Here is a 26,935-nt window from a genome sequence, read left to right as displayed (position 1 = left end):
GCTGTTAAGAATATTCATTTTCTGGCTGAGCACTGTGGCTCACACCTATAATCCCAGAACTTTGGGAGACTGAGGCAGGAGAATCACTTGAGGCCATGAGTTCAAGACTGGTCTGGGAAACATAGCAAAACCCTGTCTCTAAAAAAATAAAAACAATAAATTAGCCAGGCATGGTGGTGCACATCTGTGGTCCCAGCTACTTGGGAGGCTGAGGCGGGAGGATTGCTTGAGCCCAGGAGGTTGAGGCTGCAGTGAGCAGTGAACGTACCACTGCACTCCACCCCAGGTGACAGAACAAGACCCTGATAAGTAATTTTTAAATGAATATTCATTTTCTCTCCAGGGAAAGATACACACCAGTAGTTTACTTCATCTAATTCTTTACTGTAAAGCCATTCATCAAAAAGGAAAATACTCTTGATTTAGTGCAACAAACTTTTATCAAAGTAACTCTAAAGTGGTGTAATAAAATATCTTACTGTGTTTTCACCAATATTCAAAATACTGATGTTGAGAAATGTAAAATCTGTCTAGATTTTATTTAGTCTAGAAAATTGGTTTTGGCAATAGGGAAGAAAGTCACTTTTTCCAATTATGCATGTGTATCACATATAGTATCAAAATCATATGGGGAACTGATAAAGCACATGTAAGAAAAAACTTAAAATGCTAGACATCTGGTTTTTGTGCAGTTATGACTGAAACAGAAAAGGACTTACATTGTTCTTCTAAATGTTTCTGCTAAAGTAAAAATACATTCTAAATTTCAAAGTACATTGTTCATATTTAGCATTTCAATTGAAGACATTCTAGAATATTTTATGAAGCTCTGTAAAACTGAAAAAAACTTCTTAGCTTAAATGTTTCTCTTTTTAATTTTAATCCTATAATTTTATATGAAGTATGCTGCAGAGTTAAAGATAAGCAAATAATAATGGTACCATGCCATCAGAAAAGGACCCAGATTGGGCTGGGTGCGGTGGCTCACGCCTGTAATCCCAGCACTTTGGAAGGCCGAGGTGGACGGATCACAAGGTCAGGTTCAACACCAGCCTGGCCAATACGGTGAAACCCCGCCTCTACTAAAAATGCAAAATTTAGCAGGCATGGTGGCAGGCGCCTGTAGTCCCAGCTACTCGGGAGGCTGAGGCAGGAGAATGGCATGAACCTGGAAGGCAGAGGTTGCAGTGAGCCGAGATCGCACCACTGCACTCTAGCCTGGGCGACAGAGCAAGACTCCGTCTCAAAAAAAAAAAGGACTCAGATGATCTTCTCTCTCCTAAAATAAGTAAATTGAAACAAAGAGGAGCGATCTAAACATAAAACTCTCTACACTATAAACTCCTGGAGGTAAAGGCCCATCACTAACTCATCTCTGTGTATCCCTAGCATCCAACACAAGGCCTAGCTTTTTGGATACTTCTAAATACATCTATATTCTATATTATTCAGTTACAGAGTCAGTAATAAATGTAACAAACACATATTGGGGAAAAAGTTAAGGTGATACTAAAATAACAATGTAAAACAAAAAGGTCCAAAAGGAGCATGTTACATAGAAGTGACTGATCTGAACTAAAAAGACTGACCACCAAATATTGTAGGGTATTAGCAACCACACCTAACAATTAAGTACCCTAAACTAGCAAGCCACTAGAAAAATCAAAATGCTAGTAAGATTATCCATTTCAATATACTGTTTGTATTAAATTACATATTGTGAGTTGACATCATTTTATTTATATGGAAAATAAAAAGTTCATCCTAAGCCAGCAAAACATTTAACATGCTTTGGAATTTATGTTATAACCTGTCCTGAGGTAGAGCAAAGTTAACCTGGACACTATCAATGAAGAGTTGGTTAAACCACTTAATGTATTCTAAGAAATGTTTTAGAACCCACTGGAGATGCTGTTTCAATGAAAATAATGCTGCTTAATTAATACAGCCATATTCCTTCTGCCCCTACCACTCTAATGAAACTATTCACTTGAAAAAAACTGGCCTTCTACTTTTGAGCCTCTTCTCAGTTCTTTGCCTAATGTTCCTGTAGTGTTTGGCAATGATGATTACCTCTGCCTGCTTCTTGACATTTTCCTCCATGGCTTCCATGACAGTGTCTTCTCCCAGTTCTCTGATTACTACGCTTATGTGGAGCCAGGAAACTAGGAGTCATCTTTGCCTTCCCCTCACTCACCTTCCCCCACATCCCCAAGTCCTGTTAATTCCACCTTCTAAATCTCCCAAATACCAACAGTCAACTTCTCTCCATCATCATGGTCACTGCCCTAGTTAGTGCACCCATCTTTAAAATTGATTACATTTATCACTCAGGGTACCTGAGATTTTCTAAGCAGTGTGGGTAGCAGATAGTTTATAGAGACTCTCGAGATTTTGTTTCTTTTTATTGAGACAGGGTCTTACTGTCGCCCAGGCAGTGGTGCAATCGCAGCTCACTGAAGCCTTCAAACTCCTGGGCTCAGGTGATGCTCCCACCTCAGCCTCCGGAGTAGCTGGAACTACAGGCATGCAACACCATGTCTGGCTAAGTTTTCTAATTTTTTGTAGAGACAAGGGTATCGCCATGTTACCCAGGCTGGTCTTGAACTCCTGGTCTCAAGCAATACGCCGGCCTCAGCCTCTTAAAGTGCTGGGATTACAGGTGTGAGCCACCACATGCAACTGGCTCTCTTTCTACTTTTTTTTTTTTTTTTTGAGACAGAGTCTCACTCTGTTGCCAGGCTAGAGTGCGGTGGCGAGTGATCTCGGCTCACTGCAAGCTCCACCTCCTGGGTTCAAGTGATTCTCCTGCCTCAGCCTCCTGAGTAGCTGGGACTACAGGCGTGCACCACCACACCCAGCTAATTTTTGTACTTGTAGTAGAGGCGGGGTTTCACCATGTTGGTACATGGTCTCGATCTCTTGACCTTGTGATCTGCCAGCCTTGGCCTCCCAAAGTGCTGGGATTACAGGCGTGAGCCACCACGCCCGGCCTCTTTCTAGATTTTCTAATCTTAAGTACTGCTTCCTAAAATTGATCTGCTTGAGATCATACCTTCAGTCAAGCAGTCATAAAAGTTTTTATATCTTTTTTGTCCTTCTACTTAAAAAAAGTACAGTGGTGCACTGTCTTAAAGTACAAAACACTGGGTGCCAAAGGGACCATTCAAAATAATGGTGCTCATATTAAAAGAATTACTCCACCGAATAACTCAATCTGTTTGCAAATCAGGTGGCTCTTATTCCTTTGCTTTCAACAAAATTTAAGAAAGACCTTGATGATACATCATCAAACATGATTTTTGAAGATAGGTTATTTGATTTTTGGCAAATAACTTTGAATAATTTCAAAATAACTTTGAAATCAGGTGGCTCTTATTCCTTTGCTTTCAACAAAATTTAAGAAAGACCTTGATGATACATCATCAAACATGATTTTTGAAGATAGGTTATTTGATTTTTGGCAAATAACTTTGAAAAGTGGAGTGACAATGCCACTTGAAAAATCCTTCTATTTGTATCTGCTTATTTATGTGAACAATGTTTTCAGCACCACTACCTCGGTTGAGGCCCTTATCCCTTGCTTTAAAGTTTATCCAAAATGGTCTTTACAACTCCTACTTTTCCTCTCCAATGCACTCTACACTATTATCAGGTATCTCCAAAAAAAGTTACATAAGTAGATGAGATATTATCATTAACCTTTTTAAAATCCTCCATAATTTCCCTCTACTACCAGATTTTTTTTTTAATCCAACACCTTGGCATTGTCATTTTTAGCCACCCACCACCTAATTACAATTTATTCCCTTTGTGTGCTCATATCACCCTCTCTCCCTACAACCCACCCCCACCCTCATGCACTGGACACTGCTGTGCCCCAAACAGCCATGCCCTCTCACTCAGATGATTCCCTCAGCTTGGAAGGCCCTTCCTTTCTCTCTTCTCTGCCTGAGAAACTCCTATTAATCATTCAAGGCACCACAAATGCCATGTTCTCTGAGAAGCTTTCTAGGAATCCCCCAGAAAGAATTAATGGCACTATTCATTTTTTAACAATCATTAATAGAGCATCCATGCTGACTTTTAGAGGTACGAAGATGAACCAGATAACGGACTGTCGGCCGGGCGCGGTGGCTCAAACCTGTAATCCCAGCACTTTGGGAGGCCGAGGTGGGAGGATCACAAGGTCAGGAGATTGAGACCATCCTGGCTAACACGGTGAAGCCCCGTCTCTACTAAAAATACAAAAAATTAGCTGGGCATGGTGGCAGGCGCCTGTAGTCCCACCTACTCGGGAGGCTGAGGCAGGAGAATCGTGTGAACCTGGGAGGCGGAGCTTGCAGTGAGCCGAGATCGTGCCACTGCACTCCAGCCTGGGCAACAGAGCAAGACTCCGTCTCAAAAAAAAAAGGGACTGTCACAGTCTTGTGAAGACAGAAATGTTATCTGACAATTCCTATATATCATTTATACTTCTAGCTAAAAGCTGTATCACTGAGCCAGAAGAACAAAAGAATAGATGGCTTTACAAAAGTTAAGAGATACAAAATGGGCAGTAAAAAAGAAGTTTTCCAGGGAGGACTTAATGCTTATAAACTGTAAAGCCAAGACTCAATCCTAGGTCTGCCAGATGCCAGAGCTCACATTTAGGACAATGGTTAAGAGTGTGGGGTCTAGAGTTATACCACCCAGTCAAATCCCAATTCTAACACTTAACTATTATAGTTTACAGTACATACTTAACTTTCCTAGGCTTCTTTTTATTCAACTATACAATGGGAATTACAATAGAGCTAACATTTCAAAGCATGTTTTTTTTGGAGATGGAGTTTCGCTCTTGTTGCCCAGGCTGGAGTGCAATGGTGCGATCTCAGCTCTCCACAACCTCCGCCTCTGGAGTTCAAGTGATTCTCCTGCCTCAGCCTCCCGAGTAGCTGGGATTACAGGCATGCGTCACCATGCCCAGCTAATTTTGTAGTTTTAGTAGAGACGGGGTTTCTCCATGTTGGTCAGGCTGGTCTCCAACTCCCAGCCTCAGGTGTTCGGCCCGCCTCAGCCTCCCAAAGTGCTGGGATTACAGCCCAAAGCATTCTTATATTAAACAAGGGAATCCACATAAAATACAAAGCACAGGCTGGGCACAGTGGCTCACGACTGTAATCCCAGCACTTTGGGAGGCAGAGGTGGGCGGATCACGAGGTCAGGAGATCGAGACCATCCTGGCTAACACAGTGAAACCCCGTCTCTACCAAAAAAAAAAATACAAAAAATTAGCCAGGCATGGTGGCAGGCACCTGCACTCTCAGCTACTCGGGAGGCTGAGGCAGAAGAATGGCGTGAACCTGGGAGTCGGAGCTTGCAGTGAGCCAGGATCGCATCACTGCACTCCAGCCTGGGTGACAGAGCGAGACTCCGCCTCGTGGCTCACGCCTGTAATCCCAGCACTTTGGGAGGCCTAGGCAGGTGGATCATGAGGTCAGGAGATCAAGACCACCGTGAAATCACGTCTCTACTAAAAATACAAAAAAATTAGCAGGGCGCGGTGGCAGGCGCTGGTAGTCCCAGCTACTTGGGAGGCTGAGGCAGAAGAATGGCATGGAGGTGGAGGTTGCTGTGAGCTGAGATTGCACCATTGCACTCCAGCCTGGGCAACAAGAGCGAAACTCCGTCTCCAAAAAAAAAAAGATCTTTAATTTATCAAGGATATTTTTGCTAAGTAAAGGACACTGGGTTGACATTTTCCTTCATTACTTTAAAGATATTGCTCAATTCTCTGACTTAACAGCTTTTTGATAAGAGCCATGCAGTCATTCTTCTCTTTGCTCTTCTGTATGTAATATGTCATTTTTCCTCTGATTATCTTTAAGATTTTCTAAGGTACTGGTTTTTAGCAAATTGATTATGATGTGCCTTGGCAAGATTTTCTTTTCTTCTATTTGAGGTTTATTGAACTTCTTGGATCTGTGAGTTTATAGTTTTGTGGGAGACAACTTCTAAAACAGCTCCCAATGATTTCTGCCTCACAGTATTTCATGCCTTTATGTAATCCCTACCCCTTCAGTGTTGACTAACCCTATTAACTTGCTTTAATGAACAGAAAATGGCAAAAATGACAGGTCATCACTCCTGGGTTAAGGTAAAAAAAGGACTAGTGTCTTGCTTGCATTCTCTTTTCGGTGCTTCTTGCTTGTTCATTCTAATGAAGTTAGCTGCCATGTTGTGAGCTGCCCTACAGAGAAGCCTATGTGGTCCAGAATTGTGGGCAGCCTCTGGCCAACAGCCAATGAAGAAGCCGAGGCCCTCAGGCCAACAACCCACAAGGAACTAAATCCTGCCAATAACCACGAGTGAGCGTGAAAGCAGTCTCCCTCAGTCAAGCCCTGAGACCACTGCAGCCTCAGCTGATATCTTGATTGCAGCCGTGTGAAGAGTCCCTGAACCAGAGGGCCCAGCTGAGCCACGCAGAGAAACTGGGAGATAATGGATGTTTTGTTTAAGCCACTAAATTTTTGGAATAACTTGTTAGGTAGCAATACACAACTAATATAGTTTTCATCAAATGTGGAAATATTTTGTCTATGATTGTTTCAACTCTTTTTCCTCTCACATCTCCTGGGGACTCCAATTACACATACATAAAGACTATCTGATCTTGTCTCACATTATCTGTTGCTCTCCTTTTTGCCTTTTTTTCCACTTTCTTCTCTGTGCCTTATTTTGGATAGTTTCTATTGTCATGGCATCAAGGTTGCTAATGCTTTCTTCTGCAGCATGTGTTTTTCGTCTCCAGAAATATTATGTTTCTCTTTCTCTTTCTCTCCCTTTTTAAAGATATATTCCACGTCTCTCTCATGTTCATGTTTTCCTTTACTTTCTTGATCCCATGTGGCATTTATAGTAGCTACATAAGAGAAAAAAAGTAATTTCCTTCTCTCCAGTGCCTGTTGTTCAATGTCTGAAAACCATTATTTTGTGGGGTTTTAAAATTCCTGTTTTAGGAGGGAGGGTAAACCTGATTACTGTTGCTCTCTCTTGGCCAAAAGTGGAAGCCTATTATTTCTTTATAAAAGCTCTCCAAGTGATTCTAATGTGTAGCCAGCTTTGAGACTCAGTGGGTTAGTAGCTTTGATTTTCTTAAAAGAAAGTTTCCTTCCAGACAGCACACATTTTTTTCTGAGCTGATTAGTCTTGATGGATTTGAAAGCTTGTATCCCAAAGTGCTACATCATAATTAGCTAATATCAAAGAAGCTTTTCACTAAAAGAAATGCCCAATATTACTTGGCAAAGAAACTGAGAAACCATTATTCTGTGGAAGAAAGTTTCATGTGGAGACATTTAAACTGAAGTATCTGATTATAAAGTGACACAAGGTAATGTTCTAAAGCATGGAGGTAGGAAGAATAATGTGGAAAAATAATCTTCCTGAGGCCAAAGGAAACAGAAAAACACTGATAGAAACCATTCATAAAAAGCATGTCCAATAGGAACAACATAGATAACCATCAGTTTTTTAAACTCAAATATTCACAGAATTTTACTAGTGTAACTTTCGAAATCATGAACCTTGTAAACTCAGTAAAAATGCAAATACAAATAAATAAAACTTCACTTAGTAAAAAATAAACAAGATTCTCTTCAGTACCAGCAAATTTCATTTCTATGTAGAGGTTTCTTCCCATCTATCCAGATATCCTTCTGAAACTTACCCTTTTCCAAGTAAGAACGTGGAGCCCACGGTGGGTCCTCTTCAGCATAAGGATCACTATACTCAACCACAGCAGCTTCCTCCTCTTCGTAATCTTCTGGGGGTGGAGGAGGTGGGGGAGACTCATCAAAGACTGGTTCTTCCACAGGTGGCGGTGGAGGTGGTGTATCTGAAACTAAGAACGTATCAGGCTGACAACAAAACTATATGTTATGCAAAGTTCAGTATTTCCTATCCAAGCTTCTGGGTTCATGGCATATAAACCTAGACTTGAAAATAAATGTAATATTCCTTCAAAAAATGAATAAGCAAGAGAAGTCTTCCCATCAACTATAATGTTCTAGAGCTCCAAGTATGACGTTCTCTCTCTCTTGCCCTTGGATTAATGCTAATGGACACTGAATAAAGTTTAGACAAAATAATTATTAACTGAGCCTCTGGAACCTGTTTATACTAACACAAATCCTCTTTCCAAAGAGATCAGTATGGCCAGGAGCGGTGGCTCGCGCCTGTAATCCCAGCAGTTTGGGAAGCTGAGGCGGGCAGATCACCTGAGGTCAGAAGTTCGAGATCAGCCTGGGCAACATGGCGAAACCCTGTCTCTACTAAAAATACAAAAATTAGTCGCACATGGTCGTGGGTGCCCGTAATCCCAGCTACTCAGGAGGCCAAGGCACGAGAATCGCTTGAACCGGGCAGGTGGAGGTTGCAGTGAGTCGAGATCACACCACTCCAGCCTGGGCCATAGAGCAAGACTGCGTCTCAAAAACAACAGCAAAAAAAAAAAAAAAAATCAAAAAACCAGAGATCAGTACAATACCGCTGAGCCTTACACTGTATTCAAGGATAAGTTATCAGAAATACTAACACTGAAAACCATATTTCACAAATTCTTAAAATATTTTTTCACTTAAATGAGTCCAGGGAATAGTAAAATTTTAATAACCTACTACTTTCCTCTTAATGAATTTTTCTAAAATAGCATTTTACCAAATTCAAAAGGAAAAAAATCATCAACAAACTTGGGTTACTGCATCTATGAAGATGTTTGTTTACTTATAGAATTTCTTCTAATTCAGACTATAATTCAGAATTTCTTCAGGCTAAATGTCCAAGTGTACTATCAGAGTAATTTAAAATATCTCCCACGGAGATCTGCTTCCACAGCTTGCATACCAATATACAGTAACATCAAAAAGATTATCTTCAAACTCAGCTACCTTAAGCTTTCAAAATGGTTGGTACATACTTGAGCACAGCTGAACAGAATGAAATGAATAAACCTGTTTATCAGCTCCCCAGGTTTAATGAACAGCACTAATTCTTATTTATGAGGTACCGGTATAGTTCTCATGTGATTCTCTGAGCAATCCAATTTATTTAGTATTTTTTAATCTAAGCCTACCAATTGAATTAAATGGATTTTTTTTTTTTTGAGACGGAGTCTTGCTCTATCATCCAGGCTGGAGTGCAGTGGTGTGATCTCGGTTCATTGCAAGCTCCGCCTCCTGGGTTCATGCCAATCTCCTGTCTCACCTTCCCAAGTAGCTGGGACTACAGGCGCCTGCCACCACGCCCGGCTAATTTTTTGTATTTTTAATAGAGATGGGGTTTCACCATGTTAGCCAGGATGGTCTAAATCTCTTGACCTCGTGATCCACCCACCTCGGCCTCCCAAAGCGCTGGGACTGCAAGCGTGAGCCACCGCGCCCAGTGAATTAAATGGATTTTCAAAGATTGCTGATGCCTGGTGGGAGCTGCCACATCAACGCCATGCTGTCTTACCAGTATTCTTCCCATCTGCTGTGCCCCTCTATACTGATCTACTTTATAAACTTTAAAACTTCAGTCATTAAATAGAATGTCTTTCCTCCTCATAGTTTTTATTAATAAACAAAAGATATAGATATGTGATTTACCATATACTTGGGTGAGAAAGAGCAATTTATCCTATTTCCATTTGTAAGATAAAAAGACTGACTTTAAACAACTGCACAGAACCATAGATCCAAAGCAACTTTTAAAACAATAACCTTGAGAAATGACACTACAAAATTACTCAAAGATGCTACCATTGGTCATTTTTACTTTTCTTGTAACTGCCAGTTTAATAAGCTACCACTTTTGACTTAAAATGTTCCAATTACTCAGCTAGTCCTTTGTAATGCATTATTTCATTTCATCTTTATATTGGGAGGTGGTGTTTTTCATTTTATAGATGTGGAGACTGGCTTTCCAAGATTAAGTATTCCGACAGCAAGTAAGTGGAAAAGCACCTGAACTCCAATGCCTATTATCTTAAAAGCTACACTACTATGGGATGAGATAAATTTAAAAACCTTCAAGTCATGCTTCAGTAGTATTTATTCAACAAACATTAACTAATATGGCTGGATATTATGCTCAGCATTGAGAAAAGAGCAGTAGGCAAAAGTCATGAAGACATGAACAACCAAACCTTCATTTACAATTGAGTGGAGTGCGTGCTTTAAGATACTATAGGAGCACACAGCATAAACCACACTTGTTATGTGGGTCAGGAAAGGCTTCCTGAAACCTGAAGGAAGAGTAAGAGTTAATAGGGAGGAAGGGAGGAGGGTAGGATGGCACAGGGATTGATATTTCATGTCAGATACAAAGAACAAAACAAGGCCAGGCGGGGAGACTCACACCTGTAATCCCAGCACTTTGGGAGGCTGAGGCAGGCGGATCATTTGAGCTCAGGAGTTCAAGCCCAGCCTGGCCAATATGGCAAAACCTCGTCTCTACTAAAAATACAAAAATTAGCCGCACGTGGTGGTGCATATGCGTGTATTCCCAGCTACTCGCGAGGCTGAGGCATGAGAATCACTTGAACCCAGGAGGGGAAGGTGGCAGTGAGCCAAGATCGTACCACTGTACTCCAGCCTGGGTGACAGAGTGAGACTGTCTCAAAAAAAAAAAGAAAAGGACAATACAAGTACAAAGGTAAGAAAGCAAGAAACTTTCAAAGAACTGTCCAAAGTTCAGTAGCCAGAGACATGAGGAAGCTGAAAAAGATGGGGCAGGAAGGGCCTTACAGCAGTTTAGACTCTATCCAAAGAGCCATGGGGAGCCACAGAAAGATTTTAAGGGGAATAACAGGGTCATAGCTGTACTTCTTACCCCAGTATAACTGGGTCACTATAACTGGTTCCAAATTATTCCAGACTCCTTCCAAACACCAAACTTAATGCAGAGTGAGTATTTGCTACCAAGGAATATCTTCAAAATAATACACCTGGAAAGCTTTGAAGATAATTCCAAAGAATTATCTTTGAAGATATACCAAAAGAAATGTATGTATCTTTCCAAGGTGAATGTTTTAAAGAGTTTAAAGACTTAAACATTATTTGAATGTTTAAGTCCTGCCATGTCTGTAAAATTAGTCACAGCACACCTCATACACAACTTTTTTATACATTGTGTACATGAGAAATGTATATGATTGTAGGAAAAGATGAAAAAGACTAATCCAAAAGGCAATCAACTGTGATGGGGTGGCCAAATTAGGGAATGACTTTTTAAAATATAGGTAGTGCTGCTATAATGGTGTTTTGCAGTCATCTACTTAAGACATTTCTAAGTCTTAAAGTGATATTCATGCACTTTACTATTAAATTAAAACAATACTTCTTAGGTTTGGTTCATGAAACATTTTGCTGTTTCTACAAAGTTTGCAGCTTTCACTGGTGACTGGCGAAAACCAATGACATCCTGCTTTAAATCCTATTCAACTTTCAAGTCTCATTTTTTGCTAAGAAAATAACCACTTAGTTGCTACACAAACGTTCGTGTTTCATTAATGGATTAGTCTTCAATGTCAGTTTCAAAATCTGGCCTTTACTCCAGAAGCTGCTCAGAACCACTTTTGTTCAAAATGAATGACAACATCTCACAGAACATGCAGTAGCAACTGATTGGCAGAATTCTCTAAGGTGTATGCTCATCACAATAGTAAAAACAGAAAAAACTCCCAGGGTATTATTCAAGTGACTACCATCATTAATCATTGTGATTAAACTGGATTTGTGATGGAAGAAAATTCTTTTACTGTAATGACATTTACTTAGACTTTTCACCTTGTATGGAGTATGTAGAATGGAACCAGCATTGGAAAGTCCTTCAATTCTGGTACTGTAATTAAATCCTTTTCTACTTGGTACCTTACCCTGTTTGGATGCAGCAGACATTTTTTAAAACCTGGGAACAGTGACCTTGTATCCCACACTTGACTTCACAAGCCTGGCAGAGGATCACACTACGGCCGTGCTTGGCACATGCTGAACTATTAATAGTTGAATCTTGCTGAGAGGCAGTTTTCTCCTCGAGCCAGTGCGGGTCACACCCAAGCTAAAGAAGAGTGGGCCCCAATAGCATAATTTAAAACATATGAAATCAACCTAATTATATGTGAAAATAGCTCTTAAACTCAACAAAACATCTTACGAAGTCACAGTGTGGTAAACATTACAGGTGTACATGGAGTACCTTCCAATAAACAAAAGTAAGTAAAATAGACTAGTTTCAGAAATTAGCAAATAGAGATGCAAAGGCACCTGAAAGACACTGAGCCCTTAGGCCAGTAAGACTGAATTATTAGTTAAAATACAACCACGTCTAGAAGAATGTGCTGATAAAAAGGGGGCATTTAGTCAGCTACAGAAGCAGAAAAAAGCGGGGACCAAAAGTGCCTGCTATGTGTCAGTTGCTTTTCCAAGTGCTGCGGAAACAGCTAGCAAGCAAAACAGGCAAAACTCCTTGCTCTTATAGAGCTTACATTCTAGTACTGGCAGTGCCCATTTCCAAATAAGCAGGAATCCTAAGCCACAGATTGCAAATATTTCTACCCCACCAGTGAAGTCATCCATCCTTTTTATGAGATATATACACTGGACTACTTTGGTCTGATGACATGAGATCTTTAATATCATTCTCCTAGTTCAGATTCATGCAAATCATGTAACCTTATTATTGTGATGTGGCCCTCGCAAAGACTGCCCATAAGAAGAGGATTCGTCCGTCATACAGTCTATGTTCACTGGTCTTTGTGACAGCAATTCCTCACTGAATGTTGACACAGGCCTCCTGATTTGTCATCAGTCTCCTGAGCTCCCTTAATGCTTCCCTAGAAGACTCAAGGTATCAACAAAATTAGTTACCTGAACAGGCCAAGGGAAATTCATTGCCAACCTATGAGGCTTCTTGGGAGACAGACTGGCAGCCTGGTCCTCTGAGCCCTACCATAAAAGGCCCTTCTGATATCTGGAATCACAAAACTGGAGGAAGATTCTCAGACCACCTATAATACTCATAAAACTCCAGTGATAAGAAACTAGACTACCACTTATCTGAGCAACCCAGAGAAAAAGATGGGATATCTAGTGATTAAAGATACCTCCTCAGTAGGATGTGATCTTTCTTTTCTTATATGTGCCTTATTTTATATGTATTTGTCTTATGTCTTTACTACTAGTTATTTAAAAGTAGAAAATTTCTCTATTTTATCTCCACTAGCCAGACAGTGACTTGTTCATAATATTGAAATGTTGAAGTATCAGCAAATGAATGACTATCCAGTCAATCACATATAAATGACATTTTATGCCTATAATCTGATCTACAGCATAAAGAAGACATAAACTTACTATTTTCTTGGACTCTGGCCACAAATCCCATTAAAGGTAACTGAGGAGTTACCTGTAGGATGGAGGGAGGAGGAGGAGCAAGAGATACTGCAAAAACAAAAAAGGTGTGGAGGATAAGGGATAAGGGCGAGTTACATTAAAAGGAAAGGATAATACAATAAAATAAACACATAAAGGAGGGAAACTACTATTCACAAACATTTTATCAGTGATCTCAAGGATCCCCTGTTGAGGGACAACTCATTAACACATAAAACAAAGTACTGGGGGAATTTTTAGTTAAGTTTTTGAAAATCACAACAGGAAGCATTTATCATACACAGATATGTTAAATATATATATAACATAATCATGTTTTATATATATAACATAATCATATGTTTTATATATATATATTATATATAATTGATCTTTTTTCATATCATAACATCATGCCTTCTCAAGGGAAGCATTTCTGCAGATTACCATGATGTTGTTTTCTGAATTTTACCTTGGAAGGTTACAAGTTTAAATGTTTGTCAATACAGAGAGAAAAAAAATTACATCCCAACACTCTAAATGTATACTTTTTATTACTCTAATTGTAGGCAAGTAAATTGGTTCTTCATTCATTAATTAGACAAATACTTACTGACTTCCTACTAAGTAAGTGACAAACACCTGCTAGGAAAACAGTATCAAAACCGTCCTCTGAGAATCGGATGCTATGTCATTACAATTTTTCATAATCCCAACTCATTGGTACACTTCCTCCCTGATGGTACAGAAAAGTGCAGGCCTTAATCAAATCACTCCACTCTCCTTCCCAAGGTGTATTTCCCTGCACCCTCAATCACCTGGCACAGTGCCTAGAACTAGTAAACTGTCAACAAATGTTTAACATATATAAATGCACTAAAAAGCCAAGTATGTGTGGAAACTAAAGAGGCAAAAAAAAGAAAGAAAAAAGATTACTCTACAGTTACAGTTTCCTTTAGAATGGGTACAAAGTATGATATGCAATTTCTTATAAAGAGAAAATGCCTCTATTAGCTCTGAAGTACAGTTAAGACTAATAAAACTAAAAAGATGAACATGTCTCTGCTCTCAAGGAGATCACATTCTATTGAAACAGAAGAATACATGATAATCTTAACCCAACAATATTTGTAGCAATTCCCTGGTAGTAGTGGTGGAGGTGAGGGCTACAATGAAATGACCTCTCAGCAGGGACTTGAAGAAAGGAACCTGCCAAGCTGACAGGGGTTGAGAAAGATAATGAAGTTGAGAGAAGCAAGTGAGGGTGAAGGCTCAGAGGCATAAAACAGCATAACCAGTTCACAGGACCAGAAATGTTTCCATATGGCTAGGAAAAGATACCCAAAGAGAAAGTAAAAAACCCAGAAATATCAATGGGAGGATATGAAATAGGGAAGGATCTTATATGCCTGGTGGAAGAGTGCTTAGTGGAAAGAGGTTGGATTTTCAAGTCACTCAGCCTCAAATCTCTGATCCACCATTTCCTGGCTGTTTGGACAGCTAGTCAATTAACTCCTTCAGGCCTATTCCATAAATGTGATACGAAAACAAAGTAATGCAACCCACTTCACATAGTGGCTGCAAAGATTTAACAAAGACAATGGATGTGGAAAGCCTAACCCAGTGGCTGGCACGTAATAAATCAAAGCAGTTTCTAGAAAAGGAGAGAACTTTGAAAGTGTGGGAAGAGAGTACTTGGCAATTAATGATTTAGCTAGCATATCAAGGACAGCAACAAGCTGAAGGTCATTCTTAGATTTTTACCCTTCGTAACTATGAAGATGGAGATGTCATTAACTATGTTAAGCCTGGTAGGTAGTACTGGGAAAGAAATGGTGTGGTAAACAGGTAAGTCAGGGAGAGATAATCATATGATACATTTGGGCTGAGATTATGCAAAATATCTACAGTTGATGCTATGGATAGATGCAGGGAGGACATATAAATGCACAGACAAGAGTTAAGCAGATAATCTTGAATATGTAGATGCAAAGAACAGAGCAGTATAACCCTAGAAATTGGTACCTTTCTTAAAAAGACACCTTTGGTTAGGTTTTTCCCTAAAGTCATAATTCTTGGCAGTAAATCCTTGACTTGTGTGTCTGCTTCCCACTCAGAGGCTTACAACAACTGTTGATATGTTCATAATACTGTTTCCAAGGGTAAGCAGAAGACAGTGAAAAGAGAAGGTAGCACAGACAAAAAAGATAAAACTGAGAAACAGTAGCAGGCAGCAACTGGCACTAGAAGAGTAGAGACAAGGCACGAGTTCACATCCAAGATGAAATGCTCCTCTTCTGTTGGCATGTATCCTAACCTTCCGTGTAACAGAAAAGTGGGAAATTTCCCACTTCAGTCACTGTTTCTCTACCAAATATAAAAAATGACCTTTTGGTACTCAGCTAAAAAAGAATGATTAGGTGCTTAACCTACAGCAGTCTTTTTGTGGGTAGACTGAGGTTGTTTTTTTTTTTTTAAGATGAATATGCTTATTTCTTTTCTACTTCTGAAAGTGAAAATCTGAAGCCATAGTGGTTTTAAGAAGTACACCAGCGGCCAGACACAGTGGCTCATGCCTGTAATCCCATCACTTTGGAAGGCCGAGGGGGGCACATCACCTGAGGTCAGGAGTTCAAGACCAGCCTGGTCAACACGGTGAAACCCCATCTCTACTAAAAATACAAAAATTAGCCAGGCGTGGTAGCAGGTGCCTGTAATCCCAGCTACTCGGGAGGCTGAGCCAGGAGAATTGCTTGAACCCGGGAGGTAGAGGTTGCAGTGAGCCGAGATCATGCCATTGCACTCCAGCCTGGGCAACAAGAGCAAAACTCCATCTCAAAAAACAAACAAAAAAAGTCCACCAGCAGCCAGGGAAAGATCAATCACAGTTCTTCCTTAAAAGAATGACTTGGTAACAAGTTAGACTTTCTTCAAAGCTAGTCTAAGGCATGTTCAAAAATTCAGTTCCGTCTGGGGTTACAAAGGTCATCCCAAATTCTACTTTTCTCCAGGACAAACCTTTAACAAGGTGGTCCAAATTAATTCAGATACCACATCATTTTCTTTTTGGATCTTGTAAGATTTCATCTGACAAGAATGTCTGTGAGCCAGAATATACTGTCTTTCTTGGAGCTGAGCTGAAAACAAACCATTTTAAGTGAATTTAAGCAGAATTTTGAGGAAAGAATTGTTGCAATATTCAGTTCTAATCCTAGTCATTTTGTGAACAGGCAAAGAAGAGCAGGAAGCAAACATGTTTTCATTTCATTTAGCTAAAATGATTCCTCATAAGACAAGACTCTTTCCCAATAACCACCAAAAGATCTCCAAACTTAGATTGTTATGTAATTTGCACAATATACAAGAATGTTTAGATATAAACAGTAAAAGGCTTTCCAAGCAATCCAAACCTAAATGATGAGTCTGTGCTGATGAAATGTACAGACTTTCCAGTACAACCTTCCTGGTTATTTATAAAGTCCTTTGAAGCATCAATGAAGCTTGTATTTTAAATGTCCAATTCAAAAAGTTTGGAAAAATAAAATTAAGCTTTTACATCTTATTTTTACAGCTTTATAAATACTCTGAGAATATTAGACAAAATAAGCTCTCTAAAAACTACTTCTAAAGTCATTACTGAACATCACATTTAGAGGAGATATATATATTATATAGCCCATGCAAGTTGAGATGCTTATGTTTTTTTCCCAGTGAAGGAAATAAACGATGTATAAATGTAGTATTTTCTAAACATGAATATCAACTTAGAACAAGAGGTATGTAAAAGTGAATTCAGGCTGGACGCAGTGGCTCACACCTGTAATCCCAGCACTTTGGGAGGCCAAGGCAGTAACACAACGACTAGGATTAGAACTGAATATTGCAGCAATTCTTTGCTCAAAATTCTGCTTAAATTCTCTTAGAATGGTTTATTTTCAGCTCAGCTCCAAGAAAGACAGTATATTCTGGCTCACAGACATTCTAGTCAGATGAGATCTTACATGGTCCAAAAAGAAAAGGATGTGGTATCTGAATTAATTTCGACCACCTTGTTAAAGGTTTGCCCCGGAGAAAAGTAGAATTTGGGATGACCTTTGTAACCCCAGATGGAACTGGATCACTTGAGGTCAGGAGTCGGAGACCAGCCTGGCCAACCTGGTGAAAGCTTGTCTCTAAAAAAAAAAAAAAGAGCCGGGTGTGGTGGCACGCACCTGTAGTTCCAGCTACTTGGGAGGCTGAGGCAGGAGAATTGCTTGAACCCAGGAAGCAGAGGTTGCAGTGAGCCAAGATTGTGCCACTGCACTCCAGCCTGGACAACAAAGCAAGACTTTGGGGAAAAAAAAAATCTTCCTGCTCCTGCTCTTTATTTATACTTTGATAAAGCCCCATCACATCAGTATTCTTCTAGACGTTTTAGACATTTATGGTGATGCTGTAACTTCACAAATCATTTAGAGAATATGTGAAATGGCTTTTTATTTTGGAATAGCACCATCCCAACATTGTTTTCTATTTTTTTTAGTCGCTTTTAAAACCATTCAGGGGTTATTAAGCCTGACACTTTCTCTTTGTGAAACAGCATACCCATTCAGAAACTCCTGTATCTCACAGAACTATATATAGACACATCTCTTGGAACCAACATTCACTTTATGAACTAGATTTTTTCAAAAGCTTTTAAGAAAATATGAGCAGTAAAATACAGGCTACTTTCTCCTAAAGGCTTCAATACTTACATGCTACATTACTGATTCCTTAACAAACAAGGCTTATATAAGTATATGTATACATACTCACATGTAGATATATGTATATTCTTCTTGACCACCAAGGTGCTTCATATTTACATTTAAAGTAGAGACTGTTAACTCATAATTAGCCCTATGTGTTTCTATGGCCCCCCACCTTACCACTGGCAAAATGAATGATAAATTGGTATTCCTATTTCATTGGCTGGATTAGATTAAGAAATAATGAGAACCAAAGGGATTTCAGTTATGCCCTGATCAAAGGGTTCCTTTCAATAACTTGTTTCTGAAATAATCTCACGAAAAAACAATTATTGTGCTCCCAAGACTTGGCACTAGCCACTGGGTGTTCCATATTTTAACTCCTATGTTATAATTGCCCTTTTTCAAACTCAGATCAAATTGTACATTAACAAATATAGTAACAGCACTGCTAGATTTACACTTCACAGAACCCCACTGAATTTATATTCACATGAAACCTTCCAAAGATTGTCAGCTCACTTCCTCAGAAGCATGCAACCACAGGAAGACTCCAATTACCCAAAAAAAAAAAAAAAAAAAGCTCATAAAACACACGCTTCAGATCATTTTTGTTAAATCAGAGAATTAGTTACTCGAGAAAGCACAACAAATATTCTCATTGTAAATATGAAAAAATAGGGACAATTGCAGGGCCAGTGGGAGTAATACAGGAGACTTACATCATTTTTTTTTTTGAGACAGGGTCTCACTCTGTTGCCCAGGCTGGAGTACAATGGCACAATCTTGGCTCACTGAAACTTCCATCTCCTAGGTTCAACCAATCCTTCTGCCTCAGTCAGCCTCCTGAGGAGCTGGGACTGCAGGCACCTGCCACAGTGCTTGACTCATAAATAATATTCTAATGAATATAAAATAAAAGTACATCTAACAGCCTTAGAACACTGATTCACAAAGCATTAAGTCTTGCAAAAAGAGCTTTTCCAAGAAAATGGTTTAGTTAAAAAAAAAAATAGTTTACAAAAAGTACTCTGATTAACCAACTAACAATGCTGTGGCCACCCACTTTAAACAGTTATCAAATCCCTGGAGATGAAAGGCAGAACTTAATAGAGCAGAGTACAGAAAAACAAAAAAGTGCAACTAAATTGACTCACACATTACGCAGAAAGCCTAACAATCCCAATTCACCTTACTTCCATGAGTGAGAAAAATACTTTTCATTAAAATCATTCCATAAAGTGGGGATATTTTTACTTTAACATATACTTTCAAGCATTTGAAAATCAGATTTACAAAGAAACTATTAAGTATGTATTATAAAATACATTTAAATATGTGCTTAAACAGCCTTCAAATAAATTCTACCTACAGGGTTCTCATAGGACTATTTTGGAGCATACACGAACAAAGCATGAAATATCCCTGCATAGGCCGGGTGCAGTGGCTCATGCCTGTAATCTCAGCACTTTGGGAGGCCAAGGCGAGTGGATGACTTGAGGCCAGGAGTTCAAGACCAGCTTTGCCAATATGGTGAAACCCTGTCTCTACTAAAAATACAAAAATTAGCTGGGCATAGTGGCAGGCGCCTGTAATCCCTGCTAGTTGGGAGGCTGAGGCAGGAGAATCGCTTGAACCCGGGAGGTAGAGGTTGCAGTGAGCCGAGATTGTACCACTGCACTCCAGCCTGGGTGACAGAGCAAGACTTTGTCTCAAAACAAAACAAAACAATAACCAGCCAGGCATGGTGGCAGGTACTGGTAATCCCGTGCTCCTGAACAAATGTGAGTTTGAAAACACGGTTTAAAAGGCAAATGTATAAAAAGGGCAGTTTTGTCAAAATTTAAGTTCAGAATGATTTAAAAAGAATGGCACAGCCAAAAACACTAAATGTGATAAAAGATAGAAGAGAAGTATATATCAATTAAGGCAGCTGGTATTCACACTATGGTTTGCACTGGATGGACTACAGATACAGCATTTAATTTACAAGAGGGACCCAGAACAGTGAAGGGATTTGGATAAATGAACAAGGGATTCATTTGGCATTCAACAAACAGTTCCTGAGCAATATTCCAGGATGTAACTGTATAAAAGACTGACAAGGTCTAAGGCTTTCATGCACTTTATATCACATCCTTTCATCTGCCTTCCCCTCCAAAAAAGAGAAGACTTGGGAGGATAAGAGAAAGATTTTTTAAATATGTAGGTAGGACAATAGAAAGAACATGGAACTTAGGCCAGGCACAGTGACTCACGCCTGTAATCCCAGCATTTTGGGAGGCTGAGGTGGGTGCATCACTTAAGGTCAGGAGTTTGAGACCAGCCTGGCCAACATAGTGAAACCCTGTCTCTACAACAAAATACAAATATTAGCTGGGTGTGGTGGTGGGTGCCTGTAATTCCAGCTACTCAGGAGGCTGAGGCAGGAGAATCTCTTGAACCCAGGAGGCGGGCATTGCAGTGATCAGAGATCACACCACTACACTCCATCCTGGGCAACAGAGCGAGACTCCATCTCAATTTAAAAAAAAAAAAAAAACCAGAAAGAAAGAACATGGAACTTAGAGTCAGAAAACCTAAGTTCAAATCCTAACCTGACCATCACCTCAGCCTCATTTTCCTTACCTATAAGATATATAAGAAAATGATCACCAATCTTATTTTGTACATGATTCTAAGAATCAAATGAGATAATATAAAAACATTATTTAAATTAAGTGTTTATGTTGGAGGATCAAATTTCTTCTGCAAGACTCAAAGAATATCACTACAGGTCACAGCCACAGAGACAAACTGCAGCTCCATAAAATTCAAGGTTTATCAAAAATGGAATGAGTTGAACCCAGTATCAGAGGTGTTCACACATAGGCTTACTGGCTTCCTGGCAAAAATACAGAAAAAAGCAGTAAGTTGACATACCATGTCCACAATAGCCATGGTGTCTAATATTTGTTCTTGCCCTCTCTGGGGAGTAAACAAAATAACAATTATTAAATATGTTCCAGATTAGTTATTCTCCATGCATGATACAACCGATTATTTAGTGTAATTATTATATCTGATTCAATTTACCCAATTCCTAGTTTTTCCACCATGGGTTTGGTATGAGAATTGTATAAGCTAGTATAATTTCCTAGCACAAAGTAGCTTCAAAAATGTTCTCTTTTCCTTTGCCACTTCTAAATTCTGTTCATGTGCACCCAACTTTCATTATTTGTTATTTATAAAGTAAGGATGTCTGATTAAATGAAAAGGAAATACCATTCACCACAATGTTATTTTAAAAAGCAAATAACCACTAAAATATTTTTAAAAATTCTGCTCAGAAAAATTAAGTTGTATGACTTTACATGGAAATCACGTACTGATTTTTTTTTTTAAAGAATTGAAAGATACAGTATTAACAACCTACAATTCATTCATTCAACAAATGGTGCTAACCACCTACCATGCACTATTTGTAATTAAGGGTTTTTTGTAGTTGAAGGTTTTTAATTAAATACATTCTATAGAATGCAAAAAAAAAAAAAATCTAACCTGGATTCTGGCTATAAAAAGGTCCTCCATTCATCTGATTCTGAAGGCTTGTTTGTGAAGTAATGGAAGGAGGGCGTCTATAGGGCAACGAGCCCCCTATTGTTGGGGGAGTATGGCGAGAGGCAGGCCTATTCATGCTGTAGAACTGTACAGGATGACCTGAAAAAGAGACAGAACATACATATGTCATTAAAAGAAAATTATCTCAGATCATTAAATACTTTATGTACAATGCCTAAATCTTAATAATTAAAAGTAACAGCTAGTTTAACTGGTATCTGAAATACACAATGCAAGGTGAGTTATTGCCCGCTGATATTGTATCAGAGTACAAAAGCAGAAAAGCAAACAAAAATATGACTAAGTTTGGAAAGCTATGTCTAAATAGTTTACTAATTAGGGCCGGGTGCAGTGACTCATGCCTGTAATCCCAGCACTTTGGGAGGCCAAGGCAGGCAGATCACTTGAGGTCAGGAGTTTCAGACCAGCCTGGCCAACATGGTGAAACCCTGTTTCAACTAAAAACACAGAAATTAGCCAGGTATGGTGGCATGCACCTGTAATTCCAGCTATTCGGGAGGCTGAGGCATGAGAATCACTTGAACTCAGGAGGCGGAGGTTGTAGTGAGCCGAGATTGCACCACTGCACTCCAGCCTGGGTGACAGAGTGAGACTCTGTCTCAAAATAAATAAATAGTTTGCTAACTAACACTATTATTTCACTAAATTAAAAATCTGATGGGGTTTCAAAATCATCACAATTAATTAAAATTTATCTACTCCACCCCCAAAATACAGCCACTAAACACTGAAAACTAAAATCGACAAGAATGACATTTGGGAAAGCAAGAGAAAAAATGTTTGACACACAGTCTTATTCCAAAATAATAAATGTAAGGTAGCAAAAAAGTTTGGTTAAAGGAAAATAAGGTATTTCAACAAAAGGTTAAATGACGTAATTCCAAATCAAACATTTCTTTCATTTAATCAGAAAAATCTACCACGAAAGCTACATTACTTTGTCTTAAAATTAAAATCTAAAAAATTTACAATCATGAAAAAAATTAAGATATAAAAAGAGTCAAATATATCTTATTTTTAATATCATCCCTAAGTCCATATATAGTTATCATCAATTTCACTGTATTTTGCTCTCTTCAGAGTTCTTCCACAGCTAAAGTCAACTGGAGACATGATTCCATAATACATCAATTTCCTAATAATATAACGCACTCCCTAAACTTTACCTTGACTTCACTCCCACCTACATTAAGCTGAGAACTTTTTCTTACAGAGCACTACAGCACCCATGAGAGAGCACACTAGCAGACAAGGGAGAAGCGGAGGGCAAGAGAGAAGAGGAGGGGGAGAAATAAGCAGGTGGAGAAGAAAGCGGAAAGGGGACAGGAAGCTAGAGGAGGAGGAGATGAAGGAGGAGGGCAAGAGGATAGCGGAGGGGAAAGGAAAGAAGAAAGAGAAAGGGAGAAAGGGAGGAGATAAGTGAAAAAAAAAAAAAAAAACTTTTGCTAAACCCAACAGGAAGCCAGAGGGCAAAAGAATCCATTGAAACATTTCATGGAGGTCAGCCTACTGGAGAAGAGGGGAGAGTAGAGGAGGGGGGACTGGAGGAACAGATGATACCTGGAACACTCATCTATCCATTTGTGCCTAAGGTTATCCTGAAATTTTTTAAATTCTAAAATAAACTACTTGAAACACAGTGAGATAAGACTTATGTAATGTAGAATTTGATGAATGCTTGATTTGTTGAAATCTTCATGATCAAACACTGCAGTCATATCCTCTTCCAGGCTTCATATTTCTCAGCTGAGTCTTACCATCTTTATTCTACTTTAATATGAGACTATCTTCTTGGTAATTTTAATTAAAAGTATTAGAGGAATTTTTCATCTTGTCTATGATTATAAAATGGTTTTACATGACTAAAATTGCTCTACAGGAGTTCTGAAAGTTTATCAAGCTTAGATTCATATGGAGTCATATAAGGATTATAAGAGCACTCAAGGCTTGTTATAACATTTAATCATCTTATATGTATATCAAAAACTTAAGCACTCAAGCTTAAACATAATCCACTATCGACTGAGAAGCCTCTGTAACCATGATAAAAATGAAAACGTATAAACTATGATTTAAAAGGCATATTTAGTTATTTGAACCACTGAATACAATTATTAGCATTTCCGTAATTAATCTATAGCAAACTAATACAAACCTAGGATCAAGTTAAAAACATCTGGATTAACATCATGAATTTTATATAGTTAGATCTAGTCTAAAACCTCACATGGGCTGGGCGTGGTGGCTCAGGCCTTTAATCCCAGTACTATGGGAGGTGGAGGCAGGTGGATCATTTCAGATCAGGAGTTCAAGACCAGCCTGACCAACACGGTGAAACCTTGTCTCCATTAAAAATACAAAAAATTAGCTGGGTGTGGTGGCTCATGCTTGTAATCCCAGCTCCTCAGGAGGCTACGGCAGGAGAATTGCTTGAATCCAGGCAGTGGAGGTTGCAGTGGGCCGAGATCGCCACTGTATTCCAGCCTGGGCGACAGAGTGAGACTCTGTCTCAAAAAAAAAAAAAAAACCAAAAAAAGACACTATTCACACTGTTAATGAGTTGATTTACCATTTGGGGTTTTAAAAATATATATACCTAATTATCATAAACCTAACGATAAAACCTGAAACTAAAAACTTCTAGAAAACACAGAACAAAATCTTTATGACTTCAGGTAAAGAGTTCTTAGATATGCCACCAAAGCACAATTCATTTAAAAAAATTTTGAAAAATAACACTTAATAAAAATGAAGAATTTCTGCTATTTGAAATACAACATTAAAAAAATACATGAACAGGCTGGACCCAGTGGCTCACGCCTGTAATCCCAGCACTTCGGGAGGCTGAGGCGGGCAGATCACCTGAGGTCAGGAGTTCAAGACCAACTTGGCCAACGTGGTGAAACCCCGTCTCTACTAAAAATACAAAAATTAGCTGGGCATGGTGGTGGGCGCCTGTAATCCCAGCTATTTGGGAGGCTGGGCAGGAGAATCACTTGAACCCGCGAGGCGGAGATTGCAGTGAGCCGAGATCGTGCCATTGCACTCCAGCCTGGACACCAAGAGTGAAACTCTGTCCGCCCGCCCCTCCTCCCCCCGCCAAAAAAAATAGAAAATAAGTAAATGAATCACAAAATGGAAGAAAATATTTGTAACTCATAATCTACAAAGGACATATATTTAGAATATAAAAGAACTCAATGATAAGAAAAAAAAACCCTATTAAAAAGATGAGAAGGAGCAAAACATTTGAACAGATACTTCACCAAAGAGGATATACACATGGCAAATAAGCACATGAAAAAAATGTTCAATATCATTAGTCATTAAGAAAATGCAAATCCAAACCACACATGTCATGAGAAACCACTACACATGTATTGGAATGGCTAAAGCTAAAAAAGGCAACACCAAGTTCTGACAAGGATGCAACTGGAAACTCACACATTGCTGCTGGGAGTATAAAATTATACAGCCATTTTGGAAAACAACTTGGCAGTTTCTTATGACATTAAAAATTTACTTATAATATAACCCAGCAATTCTATTCCCTAGGTATTTACCCGATATAAAAACCCACGTGCACAAAAAAAACCCTGCATATACATGTTTACACCAACTTTATTCATAAGCACTCAAAACTAGAAAAATCTAAATGTCCTCTGAGAAAGGGATGAACAAATTGTGGTACATCCCCATACAATACAACAGTACTAAGCAATAAAATGTAATGAAATACTTAAACATGCAACAACATGGGTAATTCTCAAATGCATCTGGCCAAAAAAAAAAAAAAAACAGATCAAAAAAGCTACATACTATATGCTTTCATTTATGTGTTATACTTAAAAAGGCACAACTTTAGAGAAAAAAACACATCAAGGGCTTACCAGCAGCTGGGAGTGGAAGGGAAGGACTGACTATAAAGGGGGCATGGAGGAAATTTTTGCGATGATAGGACTGTTCTGTATCTTGATTGTGGTGGCAATTACATGTCAGTACACCCTTGCCAAAACTCACAAACATATATGGTATAAAGGGTGAATTTTACTGTACATAAGTTATACCTTAGTAAAAAGAAAAACAATTGCTTGGTAACTCAGGTACTGTATAAAACAGACTATCCTGATATAATTAATAAGGCATTTACTTTGCTTTTAAAAACCACAGTTAATTATCCCCTCACATAACAAATGTTTATTTAGTGAACACTGAGCCAGGCACCCGTTATTCAATTAATATTTAATTAATAAAACACAGACTCTCAGTTGGGGGTGATTTGTCCTTTCTGATGCATTCTTTATCAAAGCAGGAGCATAACGAGGTTCTATATTTAACTAGTTTGGCCTAACAGTTGTATCCGGATCAAAAAACAGCCCATGTTTACATTTATCTACTGCAGAAAGCTTTTCTTTAAAAGTCATATAGAAAGAATCCCATAAGACATCATCCAAAATCCATTTTGGCTAAAAGTGTCTTTTAAAACATATAAAGACCTTACATATGTTTAACATGTATAACAGCAAAGCTGAATATAAATGCCACGAAGTTCTTCACTGGCAAGTGGAACACTATGGTGACTGATATGCTTTGAATCTGTGTCTCTGCCCAAATCTCGTGTTGAATTGTAATCCCCAAAGTTGGAGGTGGGGCCTGGGGGGAGGTGACTGGATCACAAGGGCGGTTTCTCGTGGTTTAACACCATCCCCCTTAGAGCTGTTCTTGCAATAATAAGATCTGGTTGTTTAAAAGTGTGTAGCACCTCCCGCTTTGTCCTCTTGCTCCTACTCTGGCCATGTGACCAGTGTGCTTCCCATTTGCCTTAGGCCATGAGTGTAAGTTTCCTGAGGCCTCCCCAGAAGCCAAGCAGATGCCACTATCATGCTTCCTGTACAGCCTGAAGAACCGTTAGCCAATTAAACCTCTTTTCTGCATAAATTACCCAGTCTCAGGTATTTATAGCAATGTGAGAACAGACTAATACAGTGATATATATCCAAACACATACATTTTATAGCAGATAAGAACCTGTTTACTAGCCAGCATCATTAACTGTATAAATATATTTTGTAGCAATTGAGTCTATCTCCTCCCCAATAAAAACAGATTTTAGATTGCAATTTTAAAACACCAGCCAACTTAAATAAACCTGAAATTCTTTAAAAGTCCATTGTCTGAGTTTCCAATGCT

The 26,935-nt window shown here is 38.9% G+C and overlaps 1 protein-coding gene across 50 annotated transcripts in view; it reads right to left on the bottom strand.

The window, feature by feature from the left end:
• Positions 1-26,935, bottom strand: part of ABI2 (abl interactor 2) — a 101,707-nt gene that overhangs the window by 3,216 nt on the left and 71,556 nt on the right. For 19 of the 50 annotated variants that reach the window (XM_024242862.3, XM_054548515.2, XM_054548501.2 and 16 more), the window contains 3 exons: positions 21,665-21,823; positions 13,377-13,463; positions 7,712-7,885 (listed from right to left, as the gene is read on the bottom strand). In XM_024242862.3, the coding sequence (XP_024098630.1) occupies positions 7,712-7,885; positions 13,377-13,463; positions 21,665-21,823 (420 nt within the window). 50 annotated transcript variants of the gene reach the window in all.

Source organism: Pongo abelii, chromosome 11 (assembly GCF_028885655.2).
Source record: "Pongo abelii isolate AG06213 chromosome 11, NHGRI_mPonAbe1-v2.0_pri, whole genome shotgun sequence".
Classification (NCBI taxonomy): domain Eukaryota; kingdom Metazoa; phylum Chordata; class Mammalia; order Primates; family Hominidae; genus Pongo; species Pongo abelii.
The sequence above is the reverse complement of the archived record's forward strand: the minus strand, read 5'-3'. Positions and strand labels throughout refer to the sequence as shown.